This window comes from Balaenoptera borealis (assembly GCF_965194805.1).
Source record: "Balaenoptera borealis genome assembly, chromosome: 14".
Lineage (NCBI taxonomy): Eukaryota > Metazoa > Chordata > Mammalia > Artiodactyla > Balaenopteridae > Balaenoptera > Balaenoptera borealis.
The window spans coordinates 82,128,802-82,152,460 of record NC_138875.1 but is presented as its reverse complement, the minus strand read 5'-3'; the positions used below and the strand labels follow the sequence as shown (position 1 = coordinate 82,152,460).

Genomic DNA, 23,659 nt, shown 5'->3' with positions numbered 1-23,659 from the left:
TTAGAAAACTAAAAATAGAATTACCATATGACCCAGCAATCCCACTACTGGGCATATACCCTGAGAAAACCACAATTCAAAAAGACACATGCACCCCAATGTTCACTGCAGCACTATTTATAATAGCCAGGTCATGGAAGCAACCTAAATACCCATCGACAGATGAATGGATAAAGCAGATGTGGTACATATATACAATGGAATATTACTCAGCCATAAAAGTGAATGAAACTGGGTCATTTGTAGAGACGTGGATGGACCTAGAGACTATCATACAGAGTGAAGTAAGTCAGAAACAGCAAAACAAATATCGTGTATTAAAGCATATATGTGGAACCTAGAAAAATGGTACAGATGAACCGGTTTGCAGGGCAGAAATTGAGACACAGATGTAGAGAACAAACGTATGGACACCAAGGGGGGAAAGCCACGGGGGGCTGGGGGTGGTGGTGTGATGAATTGGGCGATTGGGATTGACATGTATACACTGATGTGTATAAAACTGATGACTAATAAGAACCTGCTGTATAAAGAAAAAAAAGAAGAAGAAAGACTTAAGTTTCTCAGATCTGTGGGTTTATACTTTCCAGCAAGTTTGGATAATTTTCAGCCATTACTTCTTCAAATATTTTTTTCCATACTCCCCTCTCTTTTGGTAATCCAATTACACATGTATTAGGCCACTTGAAGTTGTCCTACAGCTAACTGATGCTCTTTTCGTGTTTCGATGTGGATAATTTCTACTACTGTTTTCAAATTCCCTAATCTTTTCCCCTGCGATATCTAATCAGCAATTAATCCTGCCAGTGTATTTTTCATCTCAGACATTGTAGTTTTCACTTCCAGAAGCTCTATTTGGATCTATTTTATATATTCCAAGTCTCTATGTAACTTCTGAACATACAGAATACAAGTTATAATCACTCCCTTAATGTCCTTCTCTGCTAATTCTAGTGTGTGTCAACTTTGGGTCAGTTTCAATGGATTGATTTTTCTGCTTGTGGATCATGTTTTCTTGTCTCTCTGTATCCTGATAATCTTTGATTGGATGCCAGACATTGTAAATTTTACCTTATAAGGTGTTGGATATATTTGAATTCCTAAAACTGTTTTTTCCCCCCTGTAACTCTTTTTGAGCTTTGTTCTGGGAAACAGTTAAGTTACTTGGACATGGTTTGATCCTTTTGAATCTTGCTTTTTTTTTTTTTTTTTTTTAAGATTTTTTTATTTTATTGATTGCTTGATTGCTATGTTGGGTCTTCGTTTCTGTGCTAGGGCTTTCTCTACTTGCGGCAAGCGGGGGCCACTCTTCATCGCGGTGCGCGGGCCTCTCACTATCGTGGCCTCTCTTGTTGCAGAGCACAGGCTCCAGACGCGCAGGCTCAGTAGTTGTGGCTCACGGGCCTAGTTGCTCCGCGGCATGTGGGATCTTCCCAGACCAGGGCTCGAACCCGTGTCCCCTGCATTAGCAGGCAGATTCTCAACCACTGTGCCACCAGGGAAGCCCTGAATGTTGCTTTTAAGATTTGTCAGGCAGGTCCAGAGCAGTGCTCAGTCTAAAGCTAATTATTTTCTACTATGAAAGCAAGACCTTCCTGAGTAATCCACCCAGTGCCTAATGAAGCATGAAATTTTCCTGTCTGACTGGTAGTAACAGTGCCTGTTCCTATCACTGTGTGAGCACTGGACATCATTGCTTCTAACTTCTTCAAATTCCCAGTCTTGACTAGTTTGCTCACATGCTTGTGCTGGTCAGTCTCTGCTGATTATTCAAGGGAGAACTTCTGTAGATCTCTGCAGTTCTCTCCATGTATCTCTTCTTTCTGATACTTTGTCCCATGAACTGCAGTTGCACTGTTCTCCCTAGACTCACAGCTCCATGTCAACTCAGGGAGTCTACTGGGCTCTGCTTCACTTCCTACTCCTGATGCCAGAGCCTGGAAACTCAAGGCAACATGGGTCAATTGCAGGGCTCACCTCTTTTGTTTGCCATCCCTCAGGGATCACTGTCCTTCATTGCTTGAAGCCCGGTGTCTTGAAAACTATTGTTTCATATAGTCTCTCTGTTTTTTTAAGTAGGAAGGTAATCTGGCCTCTGTTACTCTAGCTTGGCTGGAAGCAGAAGTTCCCAATATCGTTTGCAAATATTCTCTCCTGTTCAGGAGATTGTCTTTTCATTTTGTCAGTGGTTTCCTTTGCTGTGCAGAAGCTTTTAAGTTTAATTAGGTCCCTTTGTTTATTTTTGCTTTTGTTTCTTTTGCCTTATGAGACAGATCCTAAAATATACTGTCACAATTTACGTCAAAGAATGTTTTGCCTATGTTCTCTTCTAGGAATTTTATGGCTCTAGGTCTTACATTTAGGTCTTTATCTATTTGGGGTTGGTTTTTGTATATGGTGTGAGAAAATGTTCTAATCTCTCTGTTTTACACATAGCTGTCCAGTTTTCCCAACACCACTTATTTATTTTTAAATTTATTTTTTAATTTATTTTTGGCTGCATTGGGTCTTTGTTGCTGCACGTGGGCTTTCTCTAGTTGCGGCAAGCGGGGGCTACTCTTCGTTGCGGCGGGCGTGCTTCTCATTGCGGTGGCTTCTCTTGTTGCAGAGCACAGGCTGTAGGCACTTGGGCTTCAGTAGTTGTGGCATGAGGGCTCAGTAGTCGTGGCTTGCAGGCTCTAGAGCACAGGCTCAGTAGTTGTGGCGCACGGGCTTAGTTGCTCCGCGGCATGTGGGATCTTCCCGGACCAGGGATTGAACCCGTGTCCCCTGCGTAGGCAGGCGGATTCTTAACCACTGTGCCACCAGGGAAGTCCCCAGCACCACTTATTGAAGAAACTTTCTCCCATTGTATATTCTTGCCTCCTTTGTTGTAGATTAATTGACCCATGGTGCCTGGGTTTATTCCTAGGCTCTCTGTTCTGTACCATTGATCTATGCATCTGTTTTTGCGCCAGTACCATGCTGTTTTGATTACCGTAGCTTTGTAGTATAGTCTGAAGTCTTGGAGGGTGATACCTCCAGCTTTGTTCTTTTTTCTCAAGACCACTTTGGCAACTCAGGGTTTTTTGTGGTTTTATTTGAATTTCTTGCTTCTAGCACAAGATGATGTCTCAGGCTCAGCCTGTTAAGTTCCTACTCTAGACTTAGAATTAGTCATTTCTTCTAGGAGTCCTGGTTCCTTTTAGTTGGGAGTGATATTTAGGAAGTAAAATCTGTGCATTAGGGGTACTTATTACTATTAGTATGTCATTGCTTCTAGACCCTCTGCAGACAAAGCTAGGAAAAAAAATACATGATGAACTGCACTTGTCTTATATGTTCTGATTCTGGCTTGTCTATCTATCCTAACATTTTTGACTCTTGATTTTTCTGATGTTGACTTCTTGCCTGACTATTCTTTACAGCTGTCCCCTCATGCCCATTCTTTTGTTTTTTATCACACTTGCTATAGCTACTAAAGCATGTCTTGCTAAATACTGAGGTGCTACTATTTTTGTCCCTGGGGTGTATGACACTGCATGACTTTGACCATGAATCTCATTAAACAAAAATGAAGGGATATTGCCATTAAAATAATGTGTAGCAACACTTACTTGCTGAGCACTAATTTTATAATGCCACAGCTCTGTTAATTATTTTCCTATGAGTAACTGATTTAAAAAAAGAAATCAAATTTTCTGTTTTCTATATCATCAAATTTTACAGCCTTCTGAGCATTAGGGCACTGTGACTGGCACTGGAGATACAAACGAGTCAATGACAGTCTTTAGCATGAGTAGGAGTAGTATATACAATACAACTGCTATTTACTAAGCCAGGAAGTATGCTAAGAACTATATAGTCCACAATGCTAACAACCCTGTAAGGTGTATAGTATGATTCTGGTTGTGTTTTTAATAATCCCTATTTTTTTCCACATGAGAAAAATGTGCAGTTGCAAACTCTGAATCTCAAGCAACACAGCTAGTAATCAACAGACCCAAAATAAACCCAGATTCATCTAGTGCCAAAACCTGAATCCATCTCACTATGCCACATTGCCTCCTACAAGGAGTGATGATGGATGAAACATGCCCTGACTTCAACATGGCTTAAAGTTTTCGCTTTCATTCCACAGAACCTCCTTTCAGACACTGACTGTTTCACTTAGGTGGAAGAAAGCCTTACCTGAGAGGTTCCTCCAGTGGCTTGGTGTCATTCTGACAGGCTATCCCAGAGACTCTATTTTGCTTAACGCCTTTACTGATGAAGGAATTAAGATATTTGTAACACTGGCTGCTGATACTCAAGTTGGCAAGAACAGCTGTCACAAATCCTGGTTTCATATTAGAATAGTAATTCTCATCCTTGGCCACATATTATAATCACCTGCTTTATTAAAGAAATATCCTGATGTGCAGATCACATCCCAGAGCAATTAAATGAGAATCTCTGGGGATGGGACCCAGGAATCAGTATTCAGTGCAAAAGCTACCCAGGTGATTCTTATGTGCAATCAGGGATGAGAACTACAGCTTTAGAATACAGGAACAACTTTTGCTAAGCAGCTTTGATAATTTGAGGGTGGGGAGGAGAAGCTTCCAAACCCAAAAAGATGAAACCAAATGAAATGGATAGATACAAACAGCATTTTGAAGTCAGCAAGGAATAAGTATAGAAAGAGGTGTTTCCAAGAATCCATACAGTCTCTGTTCCAAGGCAGTTTGAGTAAAGAAGAGACTGTTATTAATTTAGCCTGGCTCAGGAAAGTTAGAATTTTAACCTGTATGGCTCCAAAGTTTATACTCTATTAAGTCACACTAATCCCTAGTAGTAATAGCTGTCACTAATTGAGCACCTAGTATGGGCCAAATGCTTTAGTTTCTAAACAACTTTATGAGGCAGGTCTCTATTTTACAGAAGATGAATAAAAAGATAGCTTACATTTATTTCTAAACAAGTCATTTGGACCAGTAGCTCCCAACCATGATCCTTGGGGGACACTGAATTGCTATAAAAGTGCACAGAAAGCACTGCGTGTCGACTAAATACATCAAGTCATTAAATGCTGTTGTGATTACAGAATATAAATCCTTCCAGGAGTATTATTAATTCCCTGTCATTTTTATTCTTTTTATTAACCTGCAGATACTAAAATGACATCTATTATCATGGGAGAGTATATAGTATTTTTTTAATATTAAAAAAGGGTCCTCTTTTTGTTGAAATTGGAACTCTCAGACATTGCTCGAGGAGATGTAAAATGATACAATGTTCTGTGAAAAGCAGTTTGGCAGTTTCTTAAAAAGTTACACAGAGACATACCAGATAGCAATTCCACTCAAGAGAAATGAAACAAATGTCCACACAAAGACTTGTACATGAATCAAGTTCATGTGCATAGCAGCACTATTCATAATAGTCAAAAACTGGAAATAATCCAAATGTCCATCAACCGGTGAACGGATAAACACAATACACTATATGCACACAAGGGAATACTATTCAGCAATAAAAAGGAACTATTCATATGTGCTACGATGTCAGTGAACCTCACAAACATTATGCTAAAGAAGCCAGACACAAAAAACTACCTGTTGTCTGATTCTATTTATACAAAATATCCAGGAAAGGTAAATCAATACAGAACAAAAGCAGATCAGTGTTGCCCTGGGGCTGAGGGTGTGGGTAGGGGTGGGAGTACAAACTGACTGCAAAGGTCATGGGGGAACAGTTGGCGGGGGCGGGGTGGGGGGACGGGGGTAGGGAAATGTTCTAAAACTGGTTCACAGTGATGGTGGCACAATTCTATGAATCTGCTGAAAATAACTGAATTGTACTACCTTGTAACTATTCTGAGGCACTGCTTGGAGACCTACGGCTCCTCAGACCATAGTTTGAGAACCACTGATCTAAACCATGGCTTTCCAAGTTATGTCAGGTGGGGTTTTTCCCACCCCATATACTTTTCCATTTATAACCTTATAAGAAGCCTCAATAAACAGATACAGGTTATCTTTTATTAATATTGAATACTTTATAAGTTTAACTGTATTAAGATTGATAAACTCATTAAAAATAATTAGGCCTTCTAAAAACAATTTGAAATTGGAGGACAACGATGATAGCAGTAGCTTTACTCAGTATTGATGTATTTGTGGATTTAGCTTTGATTTTAAAGTATTGAACACAAATTTTTTAATTCACCTAGTGAAGTAGTTACAAATGCTACCAGTTTTTACGCAGCTCACGTTACAACAGCATCATACTATTTAGGTAAGGAGAAAGCAGTGTAAGCTGGCAGCACAACCTGAGGCACCAATGGTCTTTCACCTGTTTAATGTGGCGTTCATCTCAAGAGAGCACATGATATGTTTTTTGGTAATCGTTCTTCAAAGCGTGACAAATGTTTTTAAAACACAATCAAATTTGCAGAATCTGTGAAAAGCAAACATTTTACCAACATTTTCTAGTCTAGTCCAGCTAGACTAGAAGTTCTTTTTCAGTTCTAAAAATTGTATGATAGCATTGGATCCTTGACCTGGACGCCAATGAAGAGCAATGAAGAAGACGCTATCAGAGTCAAAACATTACAGGCTTTTCTGCTGACTACCTTTACTCACTGAATACAGATACTTTATTTTTCAAGGCAACAATATTCAGGGGCCAGAACTATGGGTCAGCCAGCTTAGGTAACAAAAGAGTATAGAATTTGCAGCTAATTTTTTTTTCTGTGCCAGTAAACTCCAACCTTATTACCACCTGCAATCCACCTGGCAGGTACAAAACTTAGAGGCCTCACCTCACACCACGCAGGGGCAGCTCATTTAACTCTGTTTTCATCACTCCAATGCAATATGTTAAGCTGCCTACAGGGACCAAGGGAATCCAGATGTCAATTAAGAAAAAAAAAAAAGCCCACTGCCATTGTATTAAATCTAGTAGCATTAAGAAGATCTACTCCCACAGTGATTCATCTGAATATTGGGCCTTGCAAACCACCCTGCCCCCAACAAATTTAGACCTAATATGCTAGAACCTCAGGCTCTCCTCTTTTGCAAAAGATAATCAGAACATGATACAGTTGTAACTAACAGAACCAACCTGAAGACTCCTGAATCAGGCATGGCTCTCTATGGGTAAATAATTAAGAACAGGCTCAAATAATCAAGACATGAATCTACCAATAAAAACACCCATATGCTGAAGGAACAAGCAATTACCACCCTAATGTGTTTAACCTACTAATTAGCAAGAGTACCCAACTGGAAAAAGCTAGAAATGCTGTCTTCACAGAAGAGAGCTCCTATATGCAAAAGCCCCCCCCTTTTTTTTTTCAAAAGACACCAATTGTACTTGAACATTTGTTATTATTATTATTTTTAAATTTATTTATTTATTTATGGCTGTGTTGGGTCTTCGTTTCTGTGCGAGGGCTTTCTCTAGTTGCGGCAAGCAAGGGCCACTCTTCATCGCAGTGCACGGGCCTCTCACTATCACGGCCTCTCTTGTTGCGGAGCACAGGCTCCAGACGCGCAGGCTCAGTAGTTGTGGCTCACAGGCCTAGTTGCTCCGCGGCATGTGGGATCTTCCCAGACCAGGGCTCGAACCCGTGTCCCCTGCATTAGTAGGCAGATTCTCAACCACTGCGCCACCAGGGAAGCCCAAAAGCCCCTTTTCTCTTCTAGCTGAAGTGAGCCTCTCAACAAATCCTTCTCAATCTTTGCAGCACATCCCTGATATAACAAACTGCTAAAAGCAGACCCCAAACCTTTGGACTCATTTTACTCAGTGAATCTGAAATTAAAGGGCATCCAAAACAATAACTCCCAGCAAATATCAACTACAAAACAAGCCAGTGAGATGGAAATACATGTGAGGTTTTTGTTTCTGACTACCTGTCCTTGAAAATATACAAAAACCACTCTTGAAACCAGTGGTTAACCTGTAACCAGTGCAAAGCCTTGGGCAATGTCACTAAACTTCTGATGTTTACATGGATGGACCTAGAGATTATGATACTAAGTGAAGTAAGTCAGACAGAGAAAGACAAATATCACTTATATGTGGAATCTGATTAGAAAAATGATACAAATGAACTTACTTACAAAACAGAATCAGACTCACAGATCTCGAAATCAAATTTAGGATTACCAAAGGGGGAATGTGGGGTTAAGTGATAAATTAGGAGATTGGGTTGGAAGTAACATATACACATTACTATATATAAAACAGATAACTAATAAGGACCTACTATATAGCACAGGGAACTCTACTCAATTTTCTGTAATAACCTATATGGGAGAAAAATTTGGAAAAGAATGGATGTGTATGTGTGTGTGTGTGTGTGTGTGTGTGTGTGTGTGTGTGCGCGGATATCTATCTATCTATATATCTATATCTATATATATCTGATTCACTTTTCTGTAAACCTGAAACTAATACAACATTGTAAGTCAACTATACTGCAATAAAAATATTTTTAAAAAACTATAAAAAAACCCCTCTGATGCTCAGTTTCCTCATCTGTCAAATAAAGGATAAATACCACTACTTCCATCACAGAGTGGTAAAGAGATCAGAGTGCTCTCTCTATGTCACGCTAATATTTGCTTTCTCCCTTTATCTCTCTCGGCCACCTATGTTTCACCAGATCAGAAAGCAGAGTTGAGTTGGCTTCTGCTCACATTATTTTGTAACATGAACTTAGCTCCCAGGAATAATTTCCTCTTAAATTGTTCTGCTTTGTTGTATTCCTTTCATGTCTCCATAAGAAACACTTGTTCAGAGTAAGTATTAAATAAATGTTTTTGAACAAATAAATCAATCTGGCCAGGCCTATCTGGTTAATCTTTCATGAATGATGAATGAAGACTCAAAAACCTATAAAATCTTACAAGAATAGAGAGTCCCTTCCCAGTTGCTGAAAAAGGTCTTATTCTTTATTTTTTTGGCCAAACCACACAGCATCCAGGACCTTAGTTCCCCGACCAGGGAGCAAACCCGTGCCCCCTGCAGTGGAAGTGCGGAGTCTTAACCACTGGACCGCCAGGGAAGTCCATGAAAGAGGTTTTAGAACTGAGTCAGAAAGGCTACTGAGTTGGCCCTGTAATGACTTCTTAAAGAACTGTCCAGCTCCTCCTTTCCAGCCTATCAAATGGTGATTTGATTCCCTAGCTGAGAAACCTGCAGGCAAGATCTTTAGCTCCACCTACCACCTGAATTCTCACCTTCACATACATTCCGATAGTTCCTGCAACTAGCTATTTTCCAAATTATTAGGTCCCCCCTCCCCTTCCCCATCTCCCCCAGGACTCCTTGTTCATCCTCTCCTCTGTACCTCTCCTTCTTCCTCTCCCTTTCTCTAGTGGTAGCATTTACTTTGCACTTCCTTGTGAGGCATGAAGGTTTTGACCAGTCTCAGGGTGCCCATGGGAAGCAACTATGACACAAACTAGCGAAGTAACCTCATATGCTGCTCTAGCTAAGCCTTCCCCAGAGACCTAACCATGCAGACAAGGGCAGTGCTCTCATGAGAATGTTAGTGCTTAGGGATGAGATCAGAGCAGTTCTTTTTTTCCTCTGGTAACTGAACTCATTTTCAACACATGAGAAAGACTGAGGTACAATAATAAATCCAGCTCTTAATTTTCAAAAGTAGGTGGGTTTAGAGACCAGGGCATTATTAACAACATTCCTGCATTTGTTAAAAGGTTTGTTCTGTATTTAAATTAGATTTCCACCTATCCACCCCTCAAACACCTTCTTTGCAATGATTTTACAGTCTTGACTTTGGTTAATTAATTATTACTTCCATGACACCACCTTATAAAGGTACAAAAAGGAACTTTTACTTAATGTGGAAATAAAGAGAACAAATTTTAAACACAGATACACGCCTCCTTTCATATTTAAATAATATGAAATGTACATTCACAAATGTAAAGTCAATGAAAATCATTTGCTCTAGAAATTTTCCCCAAGCTTTTCAGTTTAAAGATGGCACTGTTTAACATTTGAACTAAATGCATTAACATAGCTTTACCAGAAACAGATTTTCTCTAGGTAAAAGAATCATAGCATTTTAGAGCTATAAGGAACATCAAATCATTAAGCAAACACATTTTAAAAATGAGAAAACTCCCAAGTTAAGTGATTGCCAAAGTCTCACAGCTGGCTAATGACAGGCACGATCTTTTCTCCTCACGCCTATTTCACCACAGCTGAAATTCTTACAGGTGAAAAATACTTCATTTGTTGATATCAATACCCAAGGCAACAAAAATCAGAACTACTCTTACCATATAAATGGTTGACATTACACAAAAGCTGTTTCAACTTTTATTATTTTATTCCATAAACTCTTAACTTGTAACTCACCCTGCTGAATTGAGCCAATAACCTTTGGTTCTGTTCTGATAATTCCTGGACAGCCTGTGTTTTTTCTCCATCTACTTCCCGTAGATGAACTTGCTGCCTCTCCAACTCATCCTGAAGCTCTTTCACATCATTCTCCAGCTCGGCCTCGCGTCCTTCCCACTCCCCTTCTTGGTTCTCAAATCGTCTTAGTTCACGTTTCTCTTGTTCCAATTGCTGGGTGATAAGTGAAGAGGATTTAAAAACTGTTAAAAATTCCAGAGCCTTTCATTTTTTTCTCTTTTCACACTCTCCTAACTTTTCTTTTTCCTAGCCAGTCAGCACAACAAAACACTGTCATGTAGGAAAAGTTGCACACTTCACAGCTGCAAAAATATTCCCTTCTTCCAGAGAAGGGAAGGCTGGTTTCACAGAGAATGCCATTCCTACAGAAAACACTTAATGTTATTATGTTTATTCTTGTTCTAGACTTAGGAACTCACTTGAAATTTAGTAAGTCATCTATTAGTTGGTGAAATATACATTTAAACAACTTACAATGAGTCCTTAAGAAAGCTTCTTTTGCTGTCAGCTATTATGCTTGGCATAATACCAGGCACTTAGAATCACAGAATTTTCAGAGATAGAAAGAATTACAGAGATCCTTCAGATTAACCACCTTTTCTTATTCAATACAAATGAAGCAACAGAAGAGTTTTAGTAACAATCTCAAGGTCTATACTACCAAATGGGAGAACTGGGATTTCTGTCTCAGTCACTTGACTGTTTAGTGCTCTAAAGCACAACTTAATAAATATTTGTTGCTATATGTAGCACTGTATTTCAAAATCATTAAGGCAAGTTCAGGTTCAGGCCTACTTTTGTTAAATCATGGCCTATTAGCCTTGCATATTTATTTCTGATCCTTTCTTCTTGAGTGCCTGTTATGTGCTAGCCACTGTGCTGGGTCATAGTGATAGCAAAACAGACATGGTCCTTGCCTTTATGGAGTTTCCATTCTAGTGGGACTGATAAACATAGTAAGTTGTACAGTGTGACAAATGGTGTGTAGGAAAAGTACAGATGGTTTGAAGCAGCAGCTCAGTAGAAAAGAACTCTTTTGGATTGAAGGAAATGAGAACATCTTTTTGCTTCTGTGAGAGAATACAAATGCCTCTTTACAGAGGCAAGTACGTTCCCCTACTTACAAAGGACAGTATGTACAAAAAAGTCAACTCTGTACCTCAGGGAGTATATGAAATATATATGAAATGTAAAGCAATGGTCCTCAATTTTTGGTGCTGTCAGAAAATCTCTGGTATAATTTTTAAAAATATATCTACCTGAACACCAGTTCCAAAGATTGATACAGTTAAGAATGGTATGAGGCCTAGGGATGCATCTATCTACCTATCTCTCTATCTATCTATCTATCTACCTACCTATCTAGGTTCTACAGGAAATTTGGATGCACTGAAGGTTGATATCAAGTACTGAGATTGTTTCAACAACCTAAGACGAGCATTTTAATCTTCTCCTTCAGAGTACTCAGACGTCTTTTCACCCTGGGAAACCATGCTCTTATTCTACCCAAGTTCTCACCTTTCAAATGTTTTTTGGAATGCCTCTTTTGGAAAGCCTTAGGGGGCAGTACATAGTTATACAAGATAAACAGTCCCATTACTTCACCTCTGAGACGTGTCTAAAACGAGATTATTCTATTTCATCCTGCCATTTTATTCCCCTAATTTGATCTGAGTGACTTGTGAATATTTCTTAAAGTTTAATTTACCCGCCAAAGATGAAAATTTACTGTGACAGAGCAGTCAGAATAATGTGCCAAGAGAAAAACAGTGATCCAAAGTTAAAATTCTGAGCACAGTAGCAAAGGCAGTTTTCACTGAAATAAATATATGCCCTCCAAAGTTGACCACTTCAAGGGAATAACTGATTTGGATATAGCCACTCTATTTGTTGAAAAAGTCACATTATAGTTATACTGTATACGGCCTCAGTTTGGAACACATGGGAAAAGGAATGACAAGAGAGGGGCTTGTACTCCTCAGCATGAGAATTTTCTGATCTATGTTTCCCTCATTTTTCTGAACTTCCAAAAATGAGAATGTTTTAGTCACTGTACAAACTTCAGAAAGATGAAATGCAGAAGCAAATGCTAACTGCAATCCTAAAACTGTTGACACTTGCTTTTATTGAGTTTTTCCAAAATGGAGAAGATCGAGCAGAAGGCTACAGCAAGAACTCAGTCATCAGTGTCACTGAAAGGCCAGATAAATCGGGCTTCTCTTCTAAAAGAACAGAGAGACTTAAAAATATTCAGCCAACAGCTGTTGGTGAATAGCCCAACAAAGTAACTAAAACAGTCTAATCCACTTGGGGCGGGGGGTTGGGGTGTGGGGGGTGTGGAGGGGTGGGGTTGGGGTGTGGGGGGGGTGGGGTGGGTAGGGTTGAGGACAGGTGGTACTGATCAGTCTATTCTGTCCTTACATTTCTTTGGACATGTGACAAACTTCCCAATTCAGGTTTCCCCCTACTTTGAAAAAAAAAAATCAAAACTTAATGAACATACAGAATTTAGCCTTTTGTCTATTTTGAGAAAAGAAAGTTTCCTCCTAGAGTTATATTTTCAATTAAGTGCTAAATTAACCAGTAAACTCTAGGCAGAAAATCAACAAGTGTGGAGGTCAGGCTCTGCCCATGCTATTCTTTGTTTCTCAGGGTTATATGGTATTTTAAAGTTAATATCTACACCTGAAACTAATAAAATAATGTATGTCAGTTATACCTCAATAAAAAAAGAAAAAAATACCAAAACTGTCAAGGTCATCAAAAACAATGAAAATCTAAGAAACTGTTACAGCGAATAAGAGACTAAGAAGATCCAGAAACTAAATGTAAGATGGTATCCTGGAACAGAAAAATACATTAGGCAAAGGTTAAGAAATCTGAATAAACTAAGGACATTAGTTAATAATAACATATCAGTATTGGTTCACTAATTATGGCAAGTATACCATGCTAATGTAAGATGTTAATAATAGAGAAACTGGGGGCAGGGCATACGGAAACTCTGTACCAGTTTTCCAATTTTTCTGTAAATCTAAAACCATTCTAAAAAACAAGTTTATTTCAAACTCTGAAAAAAACAAAAGTTAGTATCATTAGCCTACCTAAAATTGGTTGTTACAGAAACAGATTTCTACAAAGAACCAAAAAAGCAATACTATTCTCATAAGTCTAGTACATGGTTCTTGAAAAATACAAAGAAAAAATACTACTTTTTAAGTGGACCAAGCACCAAATGCAAATAAGGACCCCTGCGTTTGCTTACCTAAATCTACTACCTCATTATGTAATCATTTTCACCTCACTTGTTTTGCCTCTTTAAAAAAAAGTGCTAGAATCATGAGAATTGGCCTAGGGAAGGGAGAAGAAAATGTAATTAAGGGAAAAGACTACCTTTGCAGTAAGAGATAATTCACTATCAGCTGGAAAGGGATAAAGGGGGATCCTGGATATTAAAAACATATTTTTAAAAACTAAATATATAATCTCTGAAGAAAAAAGTGTATAAATGCAAGTTACTGTTTTAGTTCATATTCTGGGGGAAAAAAACTAAGGACCTGGCTGGATATGTTTTAAAAGCAAAAGGGCTAATTGTGTATGCAGAAGAAATAAATTTTTTAAAATGCCTTTAGATCTTTAAGCTTGTGAAAATTTGATTCAGGGAATGAATAAAATACAGTATAGTCAATTTAAGGGTGGAAAAAATGACCAAAACCTTACGGCCCCTCAAATTAATCGAATCTTCATTTTAACCCTAAGAGACACAGAACTAAAAAACTTCTATGTTAATCTTTAAACCAATAAAGACTTTAAAGAGGATGCCTTTATGGGGCTTCCCTGGTGGCACAGTGGTTGAGAATCTGCCTGCTAATGCAGGGGACACGGGTTCGAGCCCTGGTCTGGGAAGATCCCACATGCCGCGGAGCAACTAGGCCCGTGAGCCACAACTACTGAGCCTGCGCGTCTGGAGCCTGTGCTCCGCAACAAGAGAGGCCGCGATAGTGAGAGGCCCGCACACCGCGATGAAGAGTGGCCCCCGCTTGCCGCAACCAGAGAAAGCCCTCGCACAGAAACGAAGACCCAACACAGCCAAAAATAAATTAAATAAATAAATTAATTTAAAAGAAAAAGAAAAAAAAGAGTATGCCTTTAATGAGAGAGCAGTATAACATCAAGTACCTTATGTTTTAAATGACAAAACAGAAGCTTAGGTTTGGCGTACAGAACTGGAGAGGTATTCAATATTAGCTAATGAATAGGTAGAGAAGATCTTGAAAATGACTTGTTGGTCCTGGACTTAGAAAGGCGCCAATTTTGAAGTCATAACGAAGCAGATGGGACTAAAACCAGTCTCATTATGTTAACAGTCAAACCAACATTCTCTCAAAGTCCACTCATGTATTTATCTTCCAAACTAACCTATGAGAAAATGTGTTTGACTCCACTGTCTAATAGTTTGTAGAAAATTACAAATGCTTTCTAAAGTAAGGGCTGGTTCTCTACTCCTAAATGTTGAATTTAACTGAAAATCTAGCAGAGTGGCTGTATTAAATTTTAGAAAGAATTTGTCCAAGCAGACATTCTAAAATCAAGGCTGCTTAAAAAACATACTTGCAGGCATAATTTGCAAGGGAAAATTCACTTGCAGGAATCAAATGAAATAGTCCCCTGTTATTCAGATTTGTCACTCTCATTAATACTAAAAGAATTAACAAGGAACTAACGACAATACCTTTATAAGATATTTTTAAGCTTACTTTTTAAAAAAACTAAAAAATTTTCATACCTTTCAGACATACCTAGCGGAAAGAGTATAACTGAACCGTCTCATCAGTCATTAATATTGATTAATGATCAATATTTTACTTTTTTAAAACATTACTTTTTAAACTGTGGTAAAGTATACATAACCTAAAATTTACCATTTTAACCATTTTTAAGTGTACTATTGGTTCAGTACATTCAGTGTTGTGCAACCAACCTCCAGAAATTAAAAATAACTAGAGCTCATATGCTGACCTGAGAGGAGTGAAGATTTTTTAAAATAGTTTTTCTAAAAAATAAATGTATTTATTTATTTATTTTTGGCTGCATTGGGTCTTTGTTGCTGCATGCGGGCTTTCTCTAGTTGTGGCGAGAGGGGGCTACCCTTTGTTGCGGTGCGCGGGCTTCTCATTGCGGTGGCTTCTCCTTGTTGCGGAGCACAGGCTCTAGGCACGCAGGCTTCAGCAGTTGTGGCTCACGGGCTTAGTTGCTCCGCGGCATGTGGGATCTTCCCGGACCAGGGCTTGAACCCCTGTGTCCTGCATTGGCAGGCAGATTCTTAACCACTGCGCCACCAGGGAAGCTCTAAGATAGTTGAATAAGAGTTTTAAACTATTTTATTATTGTCTATCAAGTCAACAGCAAAATGTCAAATGTAACTTATTCTTTTACAACAGAACCTTTCTTGTTATAGAATTTGAAGATCATTTTCCTTTGTTGAGGACATGTATAAAGGTTCCACATGGAACCCAGGATGTGTGTAACTGCACACTCGGGATTACCCTGAAATCTATCACCAATCAAACTGACTGATACGATGTTCAAGTTAGCTGTCTCTTTAATCAAGTCCCTCACTGAAGGAATTTGAAATCACAAGCATACAGCTATGGCAGTAGTACTTCTATATAGAGACTGTAATTGAATCTTTTTTTTTTTTAATAAGACACCCTTTTATTTCTAGGCCTCTACCTCAAGTGAAAATTCAACAATTCAGTTCATTGAGTTGTTTTTTGGCAGTCTACCTATAGGTTTCACAAACCACTTTTCAGAGAGGTATCTCAGGAGTTCATCAACTGGCAAACCTAGTTACAACTAGGCACTCAAGTGAACTACAGGGCACTCATCGGTTTCCTTTTTTCTCCCTGATTTGATATGTCATTGGACTACAGACACATTTCTTATTATAGAAAAGTTTCTGAATCTACATTCTGACCGTTCGACACGTAGCAGTGATATGGGGCCAGACTAGGGTCAATTTCAGACCTTATTCAGGACTGTATTATTCTCTTGTAACTAAGAATAAGAAGAACTGGTTGCAACCAAACTGAGTAACAATAGTAAATGTACAGGCAGAAAAGGACAACAGTTAAAGTTATACGGTTCTCATAGGTTGCATTTGGCCATCCAATTGCATGTGTGAGACCCAGAACAGAAATAGAAAAGTACTGTTTAAATACATATAAAAACTGCGGTCCAAATTAAATCCATAACCAATGGTCACATGATGAGCCCAGGGTGGCCTGATTTCTGTAATGGAACCATACCTCCTAATCCTTGACTATTTGAAGGCTATCTAAAGCTCCTTTGGGGGCACTTGCTTCCTTCCTAGCTGCTGCAAAGTTAAAACAAGGGGCCTTAACTCCAAAGCTGGAAAGCTTTAGGCTAACACCCTGATTAGCAATTAACTACTTCTCTGAAAACCTGGAGCATGTTTTAAGCCTGGAGCATATTCCCGGCTTTGTAATTACTCTGTGTGCAGGCATCACCTCAGTGCTGTATAAATTAGCCATACTGTAAGCTCTACTTTAGATGCTGTGTATAGTACCTATATAGAACGGCCCACGGCGGTTGGAGCCCTGCATGGACCCATTTGCTGAGCCGGGTGGAAAAGTTAGGTGGGTTCCATGAATGACCTCGTCTCATAATCCATAACCCCCATTCCACCCCCCTTCCAGGCGGTTTTCTGCGAGGTAGGATGAGCAACGAAGGGATGAGGTGGGGTGAGGTAGGTTAGCTACCATGGGCTGGCAGGTGGGTGCCTGTCCCTTCCCCGCCCTCCACCCATCCCCGGAGGGACGTCCTCACCTCCAGCTTATCTGTCCGCTCCTTGTGCATCTGCTCGTACTGCCGGCTCATGTCCTGGTTCCTCTCGAGCAGTGCCTTGCCCGCTAGGGCCGCCGACACCAGATCCTTCTGCCGGCTCACCGACAGCTGCTCGGGATCCTGGGCGGGCGGCGGCGGCGGCGGCTGCAGTCCGGCCACCTCGGCTAGAGGCCCGGGCCCGTCCTGAGAATGCTCCCCGGGGTCAGACGGCCGTTCCCCGGCCGCCAGCAGCGCCAGCTCCTCTAACCCCTGTTCCAGCTCGCCGGGGCTCCGGGGAAGGAGATGAGGGCGGCGGCGGCAGGACTCCCGACCACGACCGCGGCGGGCAGCTAGGTGCAGCAGGCGCTGTTCGGCTCTGCGGGTGCTGAAGCGCGGCCGGCCAGGTCCAGGCAGAAGGCGGACGAGGCCGGCGCGCGCCAGGCCACGGTGGGGAGGGGCCCCGCCGCCTCGCCCCGCCCCTCCCGCGCGCCGGCCGCGTGTGTCCCCTCCCCCGCCCGCGGGCTCAGCTGCTCAGCGCGCGCTGGGGAGGAGAAATGGGTGGCAAAGGAAAGGCTGAGGAAGGGAAGACTGAGGGAACACGAAGCGGGAGGGACGTTGCAAGGAGGAACCGCCGGGTTTTCAGCCGCCCTGTTGCTGCTGCTGGGGCTGCCGCCGCCGGCCGGGCGGCGCTCACGAGGGGGGCTGCGCTCCGCTGTTGCTGTGACGCTCGCTGCTGCTGCTGCTGCGGCTGCCGCCGGCCGCTCTCTGCAGCCGCGCTCCATGTCTCTCGGCTCGGCGGCAGCCCCAGCAGCAGCAGCGGCGGCGGCGGCAACGGCGGCTCCACATCGCGCGCCGCACGGCCGGCCAGCTCCTTCCTGCCAGCCTCTGCTCCTTCAGTTCACCGGGCCGGCGGCACCCCGCCCCAAGCTTCCTGCCGCGCCCCCTCTCCCCGCCACTTGCCGGCGCCTGTCGCGCGGGGGCACCTACCTGTTCACTGTGCCCGCGAGCGATTCAGCGGTTCGTGGGTCTCCTCAGCGACGCCGAGGTGCCGCCGGCGGTCTTAAGCCCTGCGCTGCGCGCGCCACCTGTAGAGACGGTAGGCTCATCCCTAAAGGTCCGGGCCGCTCCCTGGCGCAGCCACACCCCAGGCCTCGGGTCCACCTCGGGGTGTGGCCCCGCCCCCAGCACGCTCACCTCGGGGTGTGGCCTCACGCGCACCTTGGACAAGGCCCCGCCCCCAGCCTCGTTCTCACCTCAGGCACCGCCTGGCCCCTGGCCTCACTCCCACTTCTGGGCTGGGGCGTTTCTCTGTGTTCGATGGGTGTCAGTCTTAGGTGGTCTCCAACGAGACTGAGGACATTCCTCCAGCCACGGATTTTGGGTCTGAGCCCCCGCGAGAGCTAAGCAGTCAGGAGATGGAGGCCTAGAGAGCCATAGGAGAAGAGATGACTTCAGAAACCCAGCATCTTAATGCTGACGACTCAGGGATATAAGGGACCAGCTGCCTTGGAGATCAGCAGCCCCGAAAGAGAGGGTTTATGTTGACAAGTAAAGGAAAAAAACTGCTCACAGGGACTTCCCTCGTGGCGCAGTGGTTAAGAATCCGCCTGCCAATGCAGGGGACACAGATTCAAGCCCTGGTCCGGGAAGATCCCACATGCTGTGGAGCAACTAAGCCCATGCGCCACAACTACTGGGCCGGCGCTCTAGAGTCCGTGAGCCACAGCTACTGAGCCCACGTACCACAACTACTGAAGCCTGCATGCCTAGAGCCCGTGCTCCGCAACAAGAGAAGCCACCTCAATGAGAAGCCCAAGCAACGAAGAGTAGTTCCCGCTCACCGCAACTAGAGGAAGCCCACGCGCAGCAACAAAGACCCAACACAGCCAAAAATAAATAAATTAATTAAAAAAAAAATCCCACTGGCAGATCATGATTTATGTGATCTTCTTGTGGTAAAAGACACAGGTCTGCCATGTTTACACTGCCTGCCCCACCCTGGAGGCTCTAAAAAAAAAAGTTTGTTTCAGCTATGTATTTTTCCTTGACGCAGACTTGCAGCCTATCTTTCCCCAAAGGTCTTTGTCTTGCCTTCCTTAAACTCAGTGGTCCTACTCCATTAGACTTGCCTGTTATTGTGAGAATGAACTATTACAATGCTAACTCTAATTTCTGAAGATCTTTCCTCACAATGTTCCCCTGCCTAACCTGACTAGGAAGTGATCATTTTCTACTACAGGTGTGGCCCTAAGTACTATCTTCCTGTGAATAGTCAAAGAAGACCAGCCCAAGTTTGGAGAACTATTAATAATAGTGATTCTTACACTTTTTGGTCCCAGAATCTCTCACTCTTAAAAATCAAAGATCTCAAAAACCTTTAGTTTATAGTGGTTTAGATATATACTGTATTAAAAATTAAAACTGAAAAAAATTATTTATGTAAAATACTTATAATAAACCTATTACATGTTAACATAATGTATTTAATGAAAAATAACTATATATTCCCAAATCAAAAAAAAAATGAGCAAAAGGAGTGATATTTTTTATTTTTGCAAATCTCTTTAATGTTGGCTTAATTGCAGAAAATGGATTTTTATATCTGCCTCTCCATTCAGTGTAGTGATGTTTCATTTTGGTTGAAATATATGAAGAAAATCTGGTCTCACAAAGATTTGGTTGGGAAGAGGAGGAATATTTTAATAGCCTTTTCTGATTGTTGAGGGTATTTTTCTTTGATAACATACCAAAACTCAACAAGTGATAGCTTCTGAAAGGTTAGTCGCAATGTGGAATCAAAAAACATATCAAGGAAATCCATTGATCTTTCTTCCACTTGAAGGGCTCTTTTACGCATGTGTGATTGATTCTTTTTTATTGTTTTTTTGTGATTGAGTCTTCCACAGTATGTATCAGTCATTTGGAAAATACTAGTTCCCTAAGTTATGCAGATCTTCCAAATATTGTTACATGTCATTATACTATATATTTAAAAATCGCATTCATTAATATCACCACTGATCTCATCAGAAAAGTCTTCACGTGTTGGTGAGCTATCAAGCTCACTGCGGTGGATTTGAGTTTTCCAAAATTCTTATTTCCACTGCAAAGCTCCAACTTTATCATTGGTAACCACAGTGTCTATTGTTTTCCTTGAAGTGACAGTCTTTTTTTTTTTTTAAATGAGTTTGGTCTTTTTTTAAAATTAATTAAATAATTAATTTATTCATTTATTTATTTATTTTTGGCTGCGTTGGGTCTTTGTTGCTGCACGCGGGCTTTCTCTAGTTGCAGCGAGCGGGAGCTACTCTTGGTTGTGGTTTGCAGGTTTCTCATTGCAGTGACTACTCTTGTTGCGGAGCATGGGCTCTAGGCGCACGGGCTTCAGCAGTTGTAGCTCGCAGGCTCTAGAGCGCAGGCTCAGTAGTTGTGGCACGTGGGCTTCGTTGTTCCACAGCATGTGGGATCTTCCCGGTCCAGGGCTCGAACCCGTGTCCCCTGCATTGGCAGGCAGATTCTTAACCACTGTGCCACCAGGGAAGCCCCAAAGTGACAGTCTTGCTACATACATTTTTGAGAAAATATCTGCCAAATACCCAAACCTGAATACCATAGTCTGTCTGTCATTCATTCAAGCAAAAATGGTGTTCTATGAAAAACGTGGCTAGTTCAACTCTTAACTCAAACGGTGGTGCAAGGGTTTTCTCTCAATACAGCAACGTACTTAGGTATGCAGCAGAAGTGCTTTATGGATACTTCCTGTTTCATCACATGGAGTATTAAAAAGATATGTACTCAAGGATCAGGATTTAATAAGAGTACTGCTTTGTCAGGCACATTCTCAAATGAAACTAGCTTTTTTCCTTCTTGTGAGCACATAGTAGTGAAGAATAACACATCTACCAGTACACTTTGGTACCACTGCCATGATCATGCTAAGGTATCAGTCATGTTATCTACACTATTCTTTTTGCACTACCAATGCCACTGTCAACACAGTGAAAAACAAAAATAGTATTAGACAATTAGTATTATGTTTACTAATATGAAATTATGAAATAAGATATGAGATTACAAAATTAGTTTTACTGTTATTAATATAGTTAGAATTACTGTCATCGAAATTATAGTGCTTACTTTGCTGACCCTCTGGAAGGGTCTTTGGGACCTCAGGAGTTGATGAACCACACTTTGAGAATTGCTGACTTAGAGCCATTCAAGACAGGTCAACCTTAAGCTAAGAAGAATGAACAAGTACCTCCCCACATGGAAATTAGTGCCAGGATTCAAAACTCATCAAAGCAAAGATGTGAAAACCCTCAGACTTCTAAGAAACTTATTATTTATTTTATTCTGCTTCATACTAGAATAATAGTGGCTAAAATATATTTAGCATTTCATTCCTTATATCCTTTATATGACATCTCATTTAATCCCCACAATAACCCTATAATGCTGGTATATAACACCAGTATATACTAGGACATAATACTATGATGCTGTCTAACTCTAAAGTGCTTGCTCTTAGTTACTAAGCTTCATATTTTTATCATTTTTGTATTCCTTTAAAATACATTTGCATCAGTATTCCTTTGGGTACCTGGATACTTTGGTGATCTTAGGTATGACCCATCTTAACAGACCGTGGATGGATTTCCACATAAATGCTGTCACATCACTAAGGGCAAAGCATGAAATTTTCTTTCTTAGAAATCCTGGTATTTCCAAACATGATAACACTCGTTAAATTTCCTCAAGTTGTTTATTTTTATTAGCATCTTGATCTGTGAAAACTGGAAAGTATAAAAGACAAAATATTTTCCAGAAAATTTTTTTTTGAAAAGTCAAGTGTTGAAGAAACATGAGGAGCTGGCAAAACACGTGATAAAGCAGTTTTACACTTGGTATTTTCATTCAGCAATTACAAGTGTGTGTGCGTTTTTTAAAGTTTTATATTTTATTTATGAACTAGTTGTGGGAACATAAACAGTCTCAAAAATTCCTAAAATATTACCCAATAGCTTTTTATGTTTTTTTGGAGATGAACTGACTTAACGTTTGCAGAATGTGGTGTGTGTACCTCCAGTGATTCTCAACTTGGTTTTTAAGGGAAAAACATTAACTTCAGTGGCTGATGCTCAGTAGCATCAGTCTTTAGCAGACGCCCTGCCCTGCCTGGTGTCGGAGTGTGCTTTCTCTGCTACTCATCACAGGGCCCCAGCTCGCCCTGCTGGGACTCCTTCCCAGCCCCTCCCATCTCTAGGTTCTCACCTTGGCAGCCCCTCACACCTTTCCCTTCACCCTCCCAGCGTGCTCTCTTGGGCCTCCATCCCACCCCACACTCCCTTTTCCCTTTTTCCCTTAGGTTGTTATTAAGATAAAAAGATTTCATGTATGGGGACTTCCCTGGTGGTCCAGTGGTTAAGACTCCATGGTCCCAATGCCGGGGGCTCGGGTTTGATCCCTGGTCGGGTAACTAAGATCCCACATGCCCCACGGCACGGCCAGAAAAGAAAAAAAAAAGAAAAGAAAAGAAAAAAGATTTCATGTATGTACAGCACTTAAAATGGTGCCTGGCACATGGTAGGCACAGTGTGGGTGCTTGATAAATAAGTAAAAAATAACTGAGCACAAATTTCTTCCTCTGACACCATGATCCTTCATACCTTTTATGTCTGACTTCTTTTCCTCTATATGCGTGTTTCCCCCAGGGATCGAACCCGTGCCCTCTGCAGTGGAAGCATGGAGTCTTAACCACTGGACTGCCAGGTAAGTCCCTGCCTGTTTCCTTTTAAAATAGATTTATTAAGTTAAAAAATCAACTTAAATAAAAATAATAAATAATAATATAAATGGCATTGGATATAGCAAAATCATGATGGTAGTATGCAAATGACTAAAGTTGGCCTATAGTGGAGTTATTGACAGTGATGACCTGGGGTTCCTGGATTAGATCCACCATTAACCAGCTGTGTATATTTGAGCAAGGCGTTCAGGGTGTTTGGGCTTTGGTTTCCTCATCTGTATGGTGGAAGATTGGGCTGGATGATCATCTCTTCATCCCCTAAACCACTGGTTCTCAACTTGGGGTGATTTTGCACCCTGGGGACATTGGGCAATATCTAGAGACATTTTTGATTTTCACAACTGGGAATGGGGGTTGCTATTGGCATCTAATGGGTAGAAGCCAGAGATGCTGCTAAACACTCTACAATGCATAGCACAGCCTCCCACAACAAGAATTATCTGTCCCTAAATGCCAGTAGTGCCGAGGTCGGGAAACCCTGATCTGAAACAATAGGCTTGGACTTCCCTGGCGGTGCAGTGGTTAAGAATCCCTCTGCCGGGCTTCCCTGGTGGCGCAGTGGTTGAGAATCTGCCTGCCAATGCA

At 41.3% G+C, this 23,659-nt stretch overlaps 1 protein-coding gene across 1 annotated transcript; it reads right to left on the bottom strand.

Annotated features, from left to right (window-relative positions):
- Nucleotides 1-1,196: 1,196 nt before the first annotated feature.
- Nucleotides 1,197-18,114, bottom strand: LOC309610714 (BICD family-like cargo adapter 1; the record flags this gene model as incomplete). The annotated part of the gene is made up of 4 exons (XM_082353904.1): nucleotides 1,197-7,601; nucleotides 10,363-10,575; nucleotides 17,272-17,795; nucleotides 17,988-18,114. 4 exons carry the CDS (start codon nucleotides 18,112-18,114, stop codon nucleotides 7,524-7,526), a joined length of 942 nt encoding a protein of 313 aa, XP_082210030.1. The 3' UTR covers nucleotides 1,197-7,523.
- Between the last annotated feature and the right edge of the window lie 5,545 nt (nucleotides 18,115-23,659).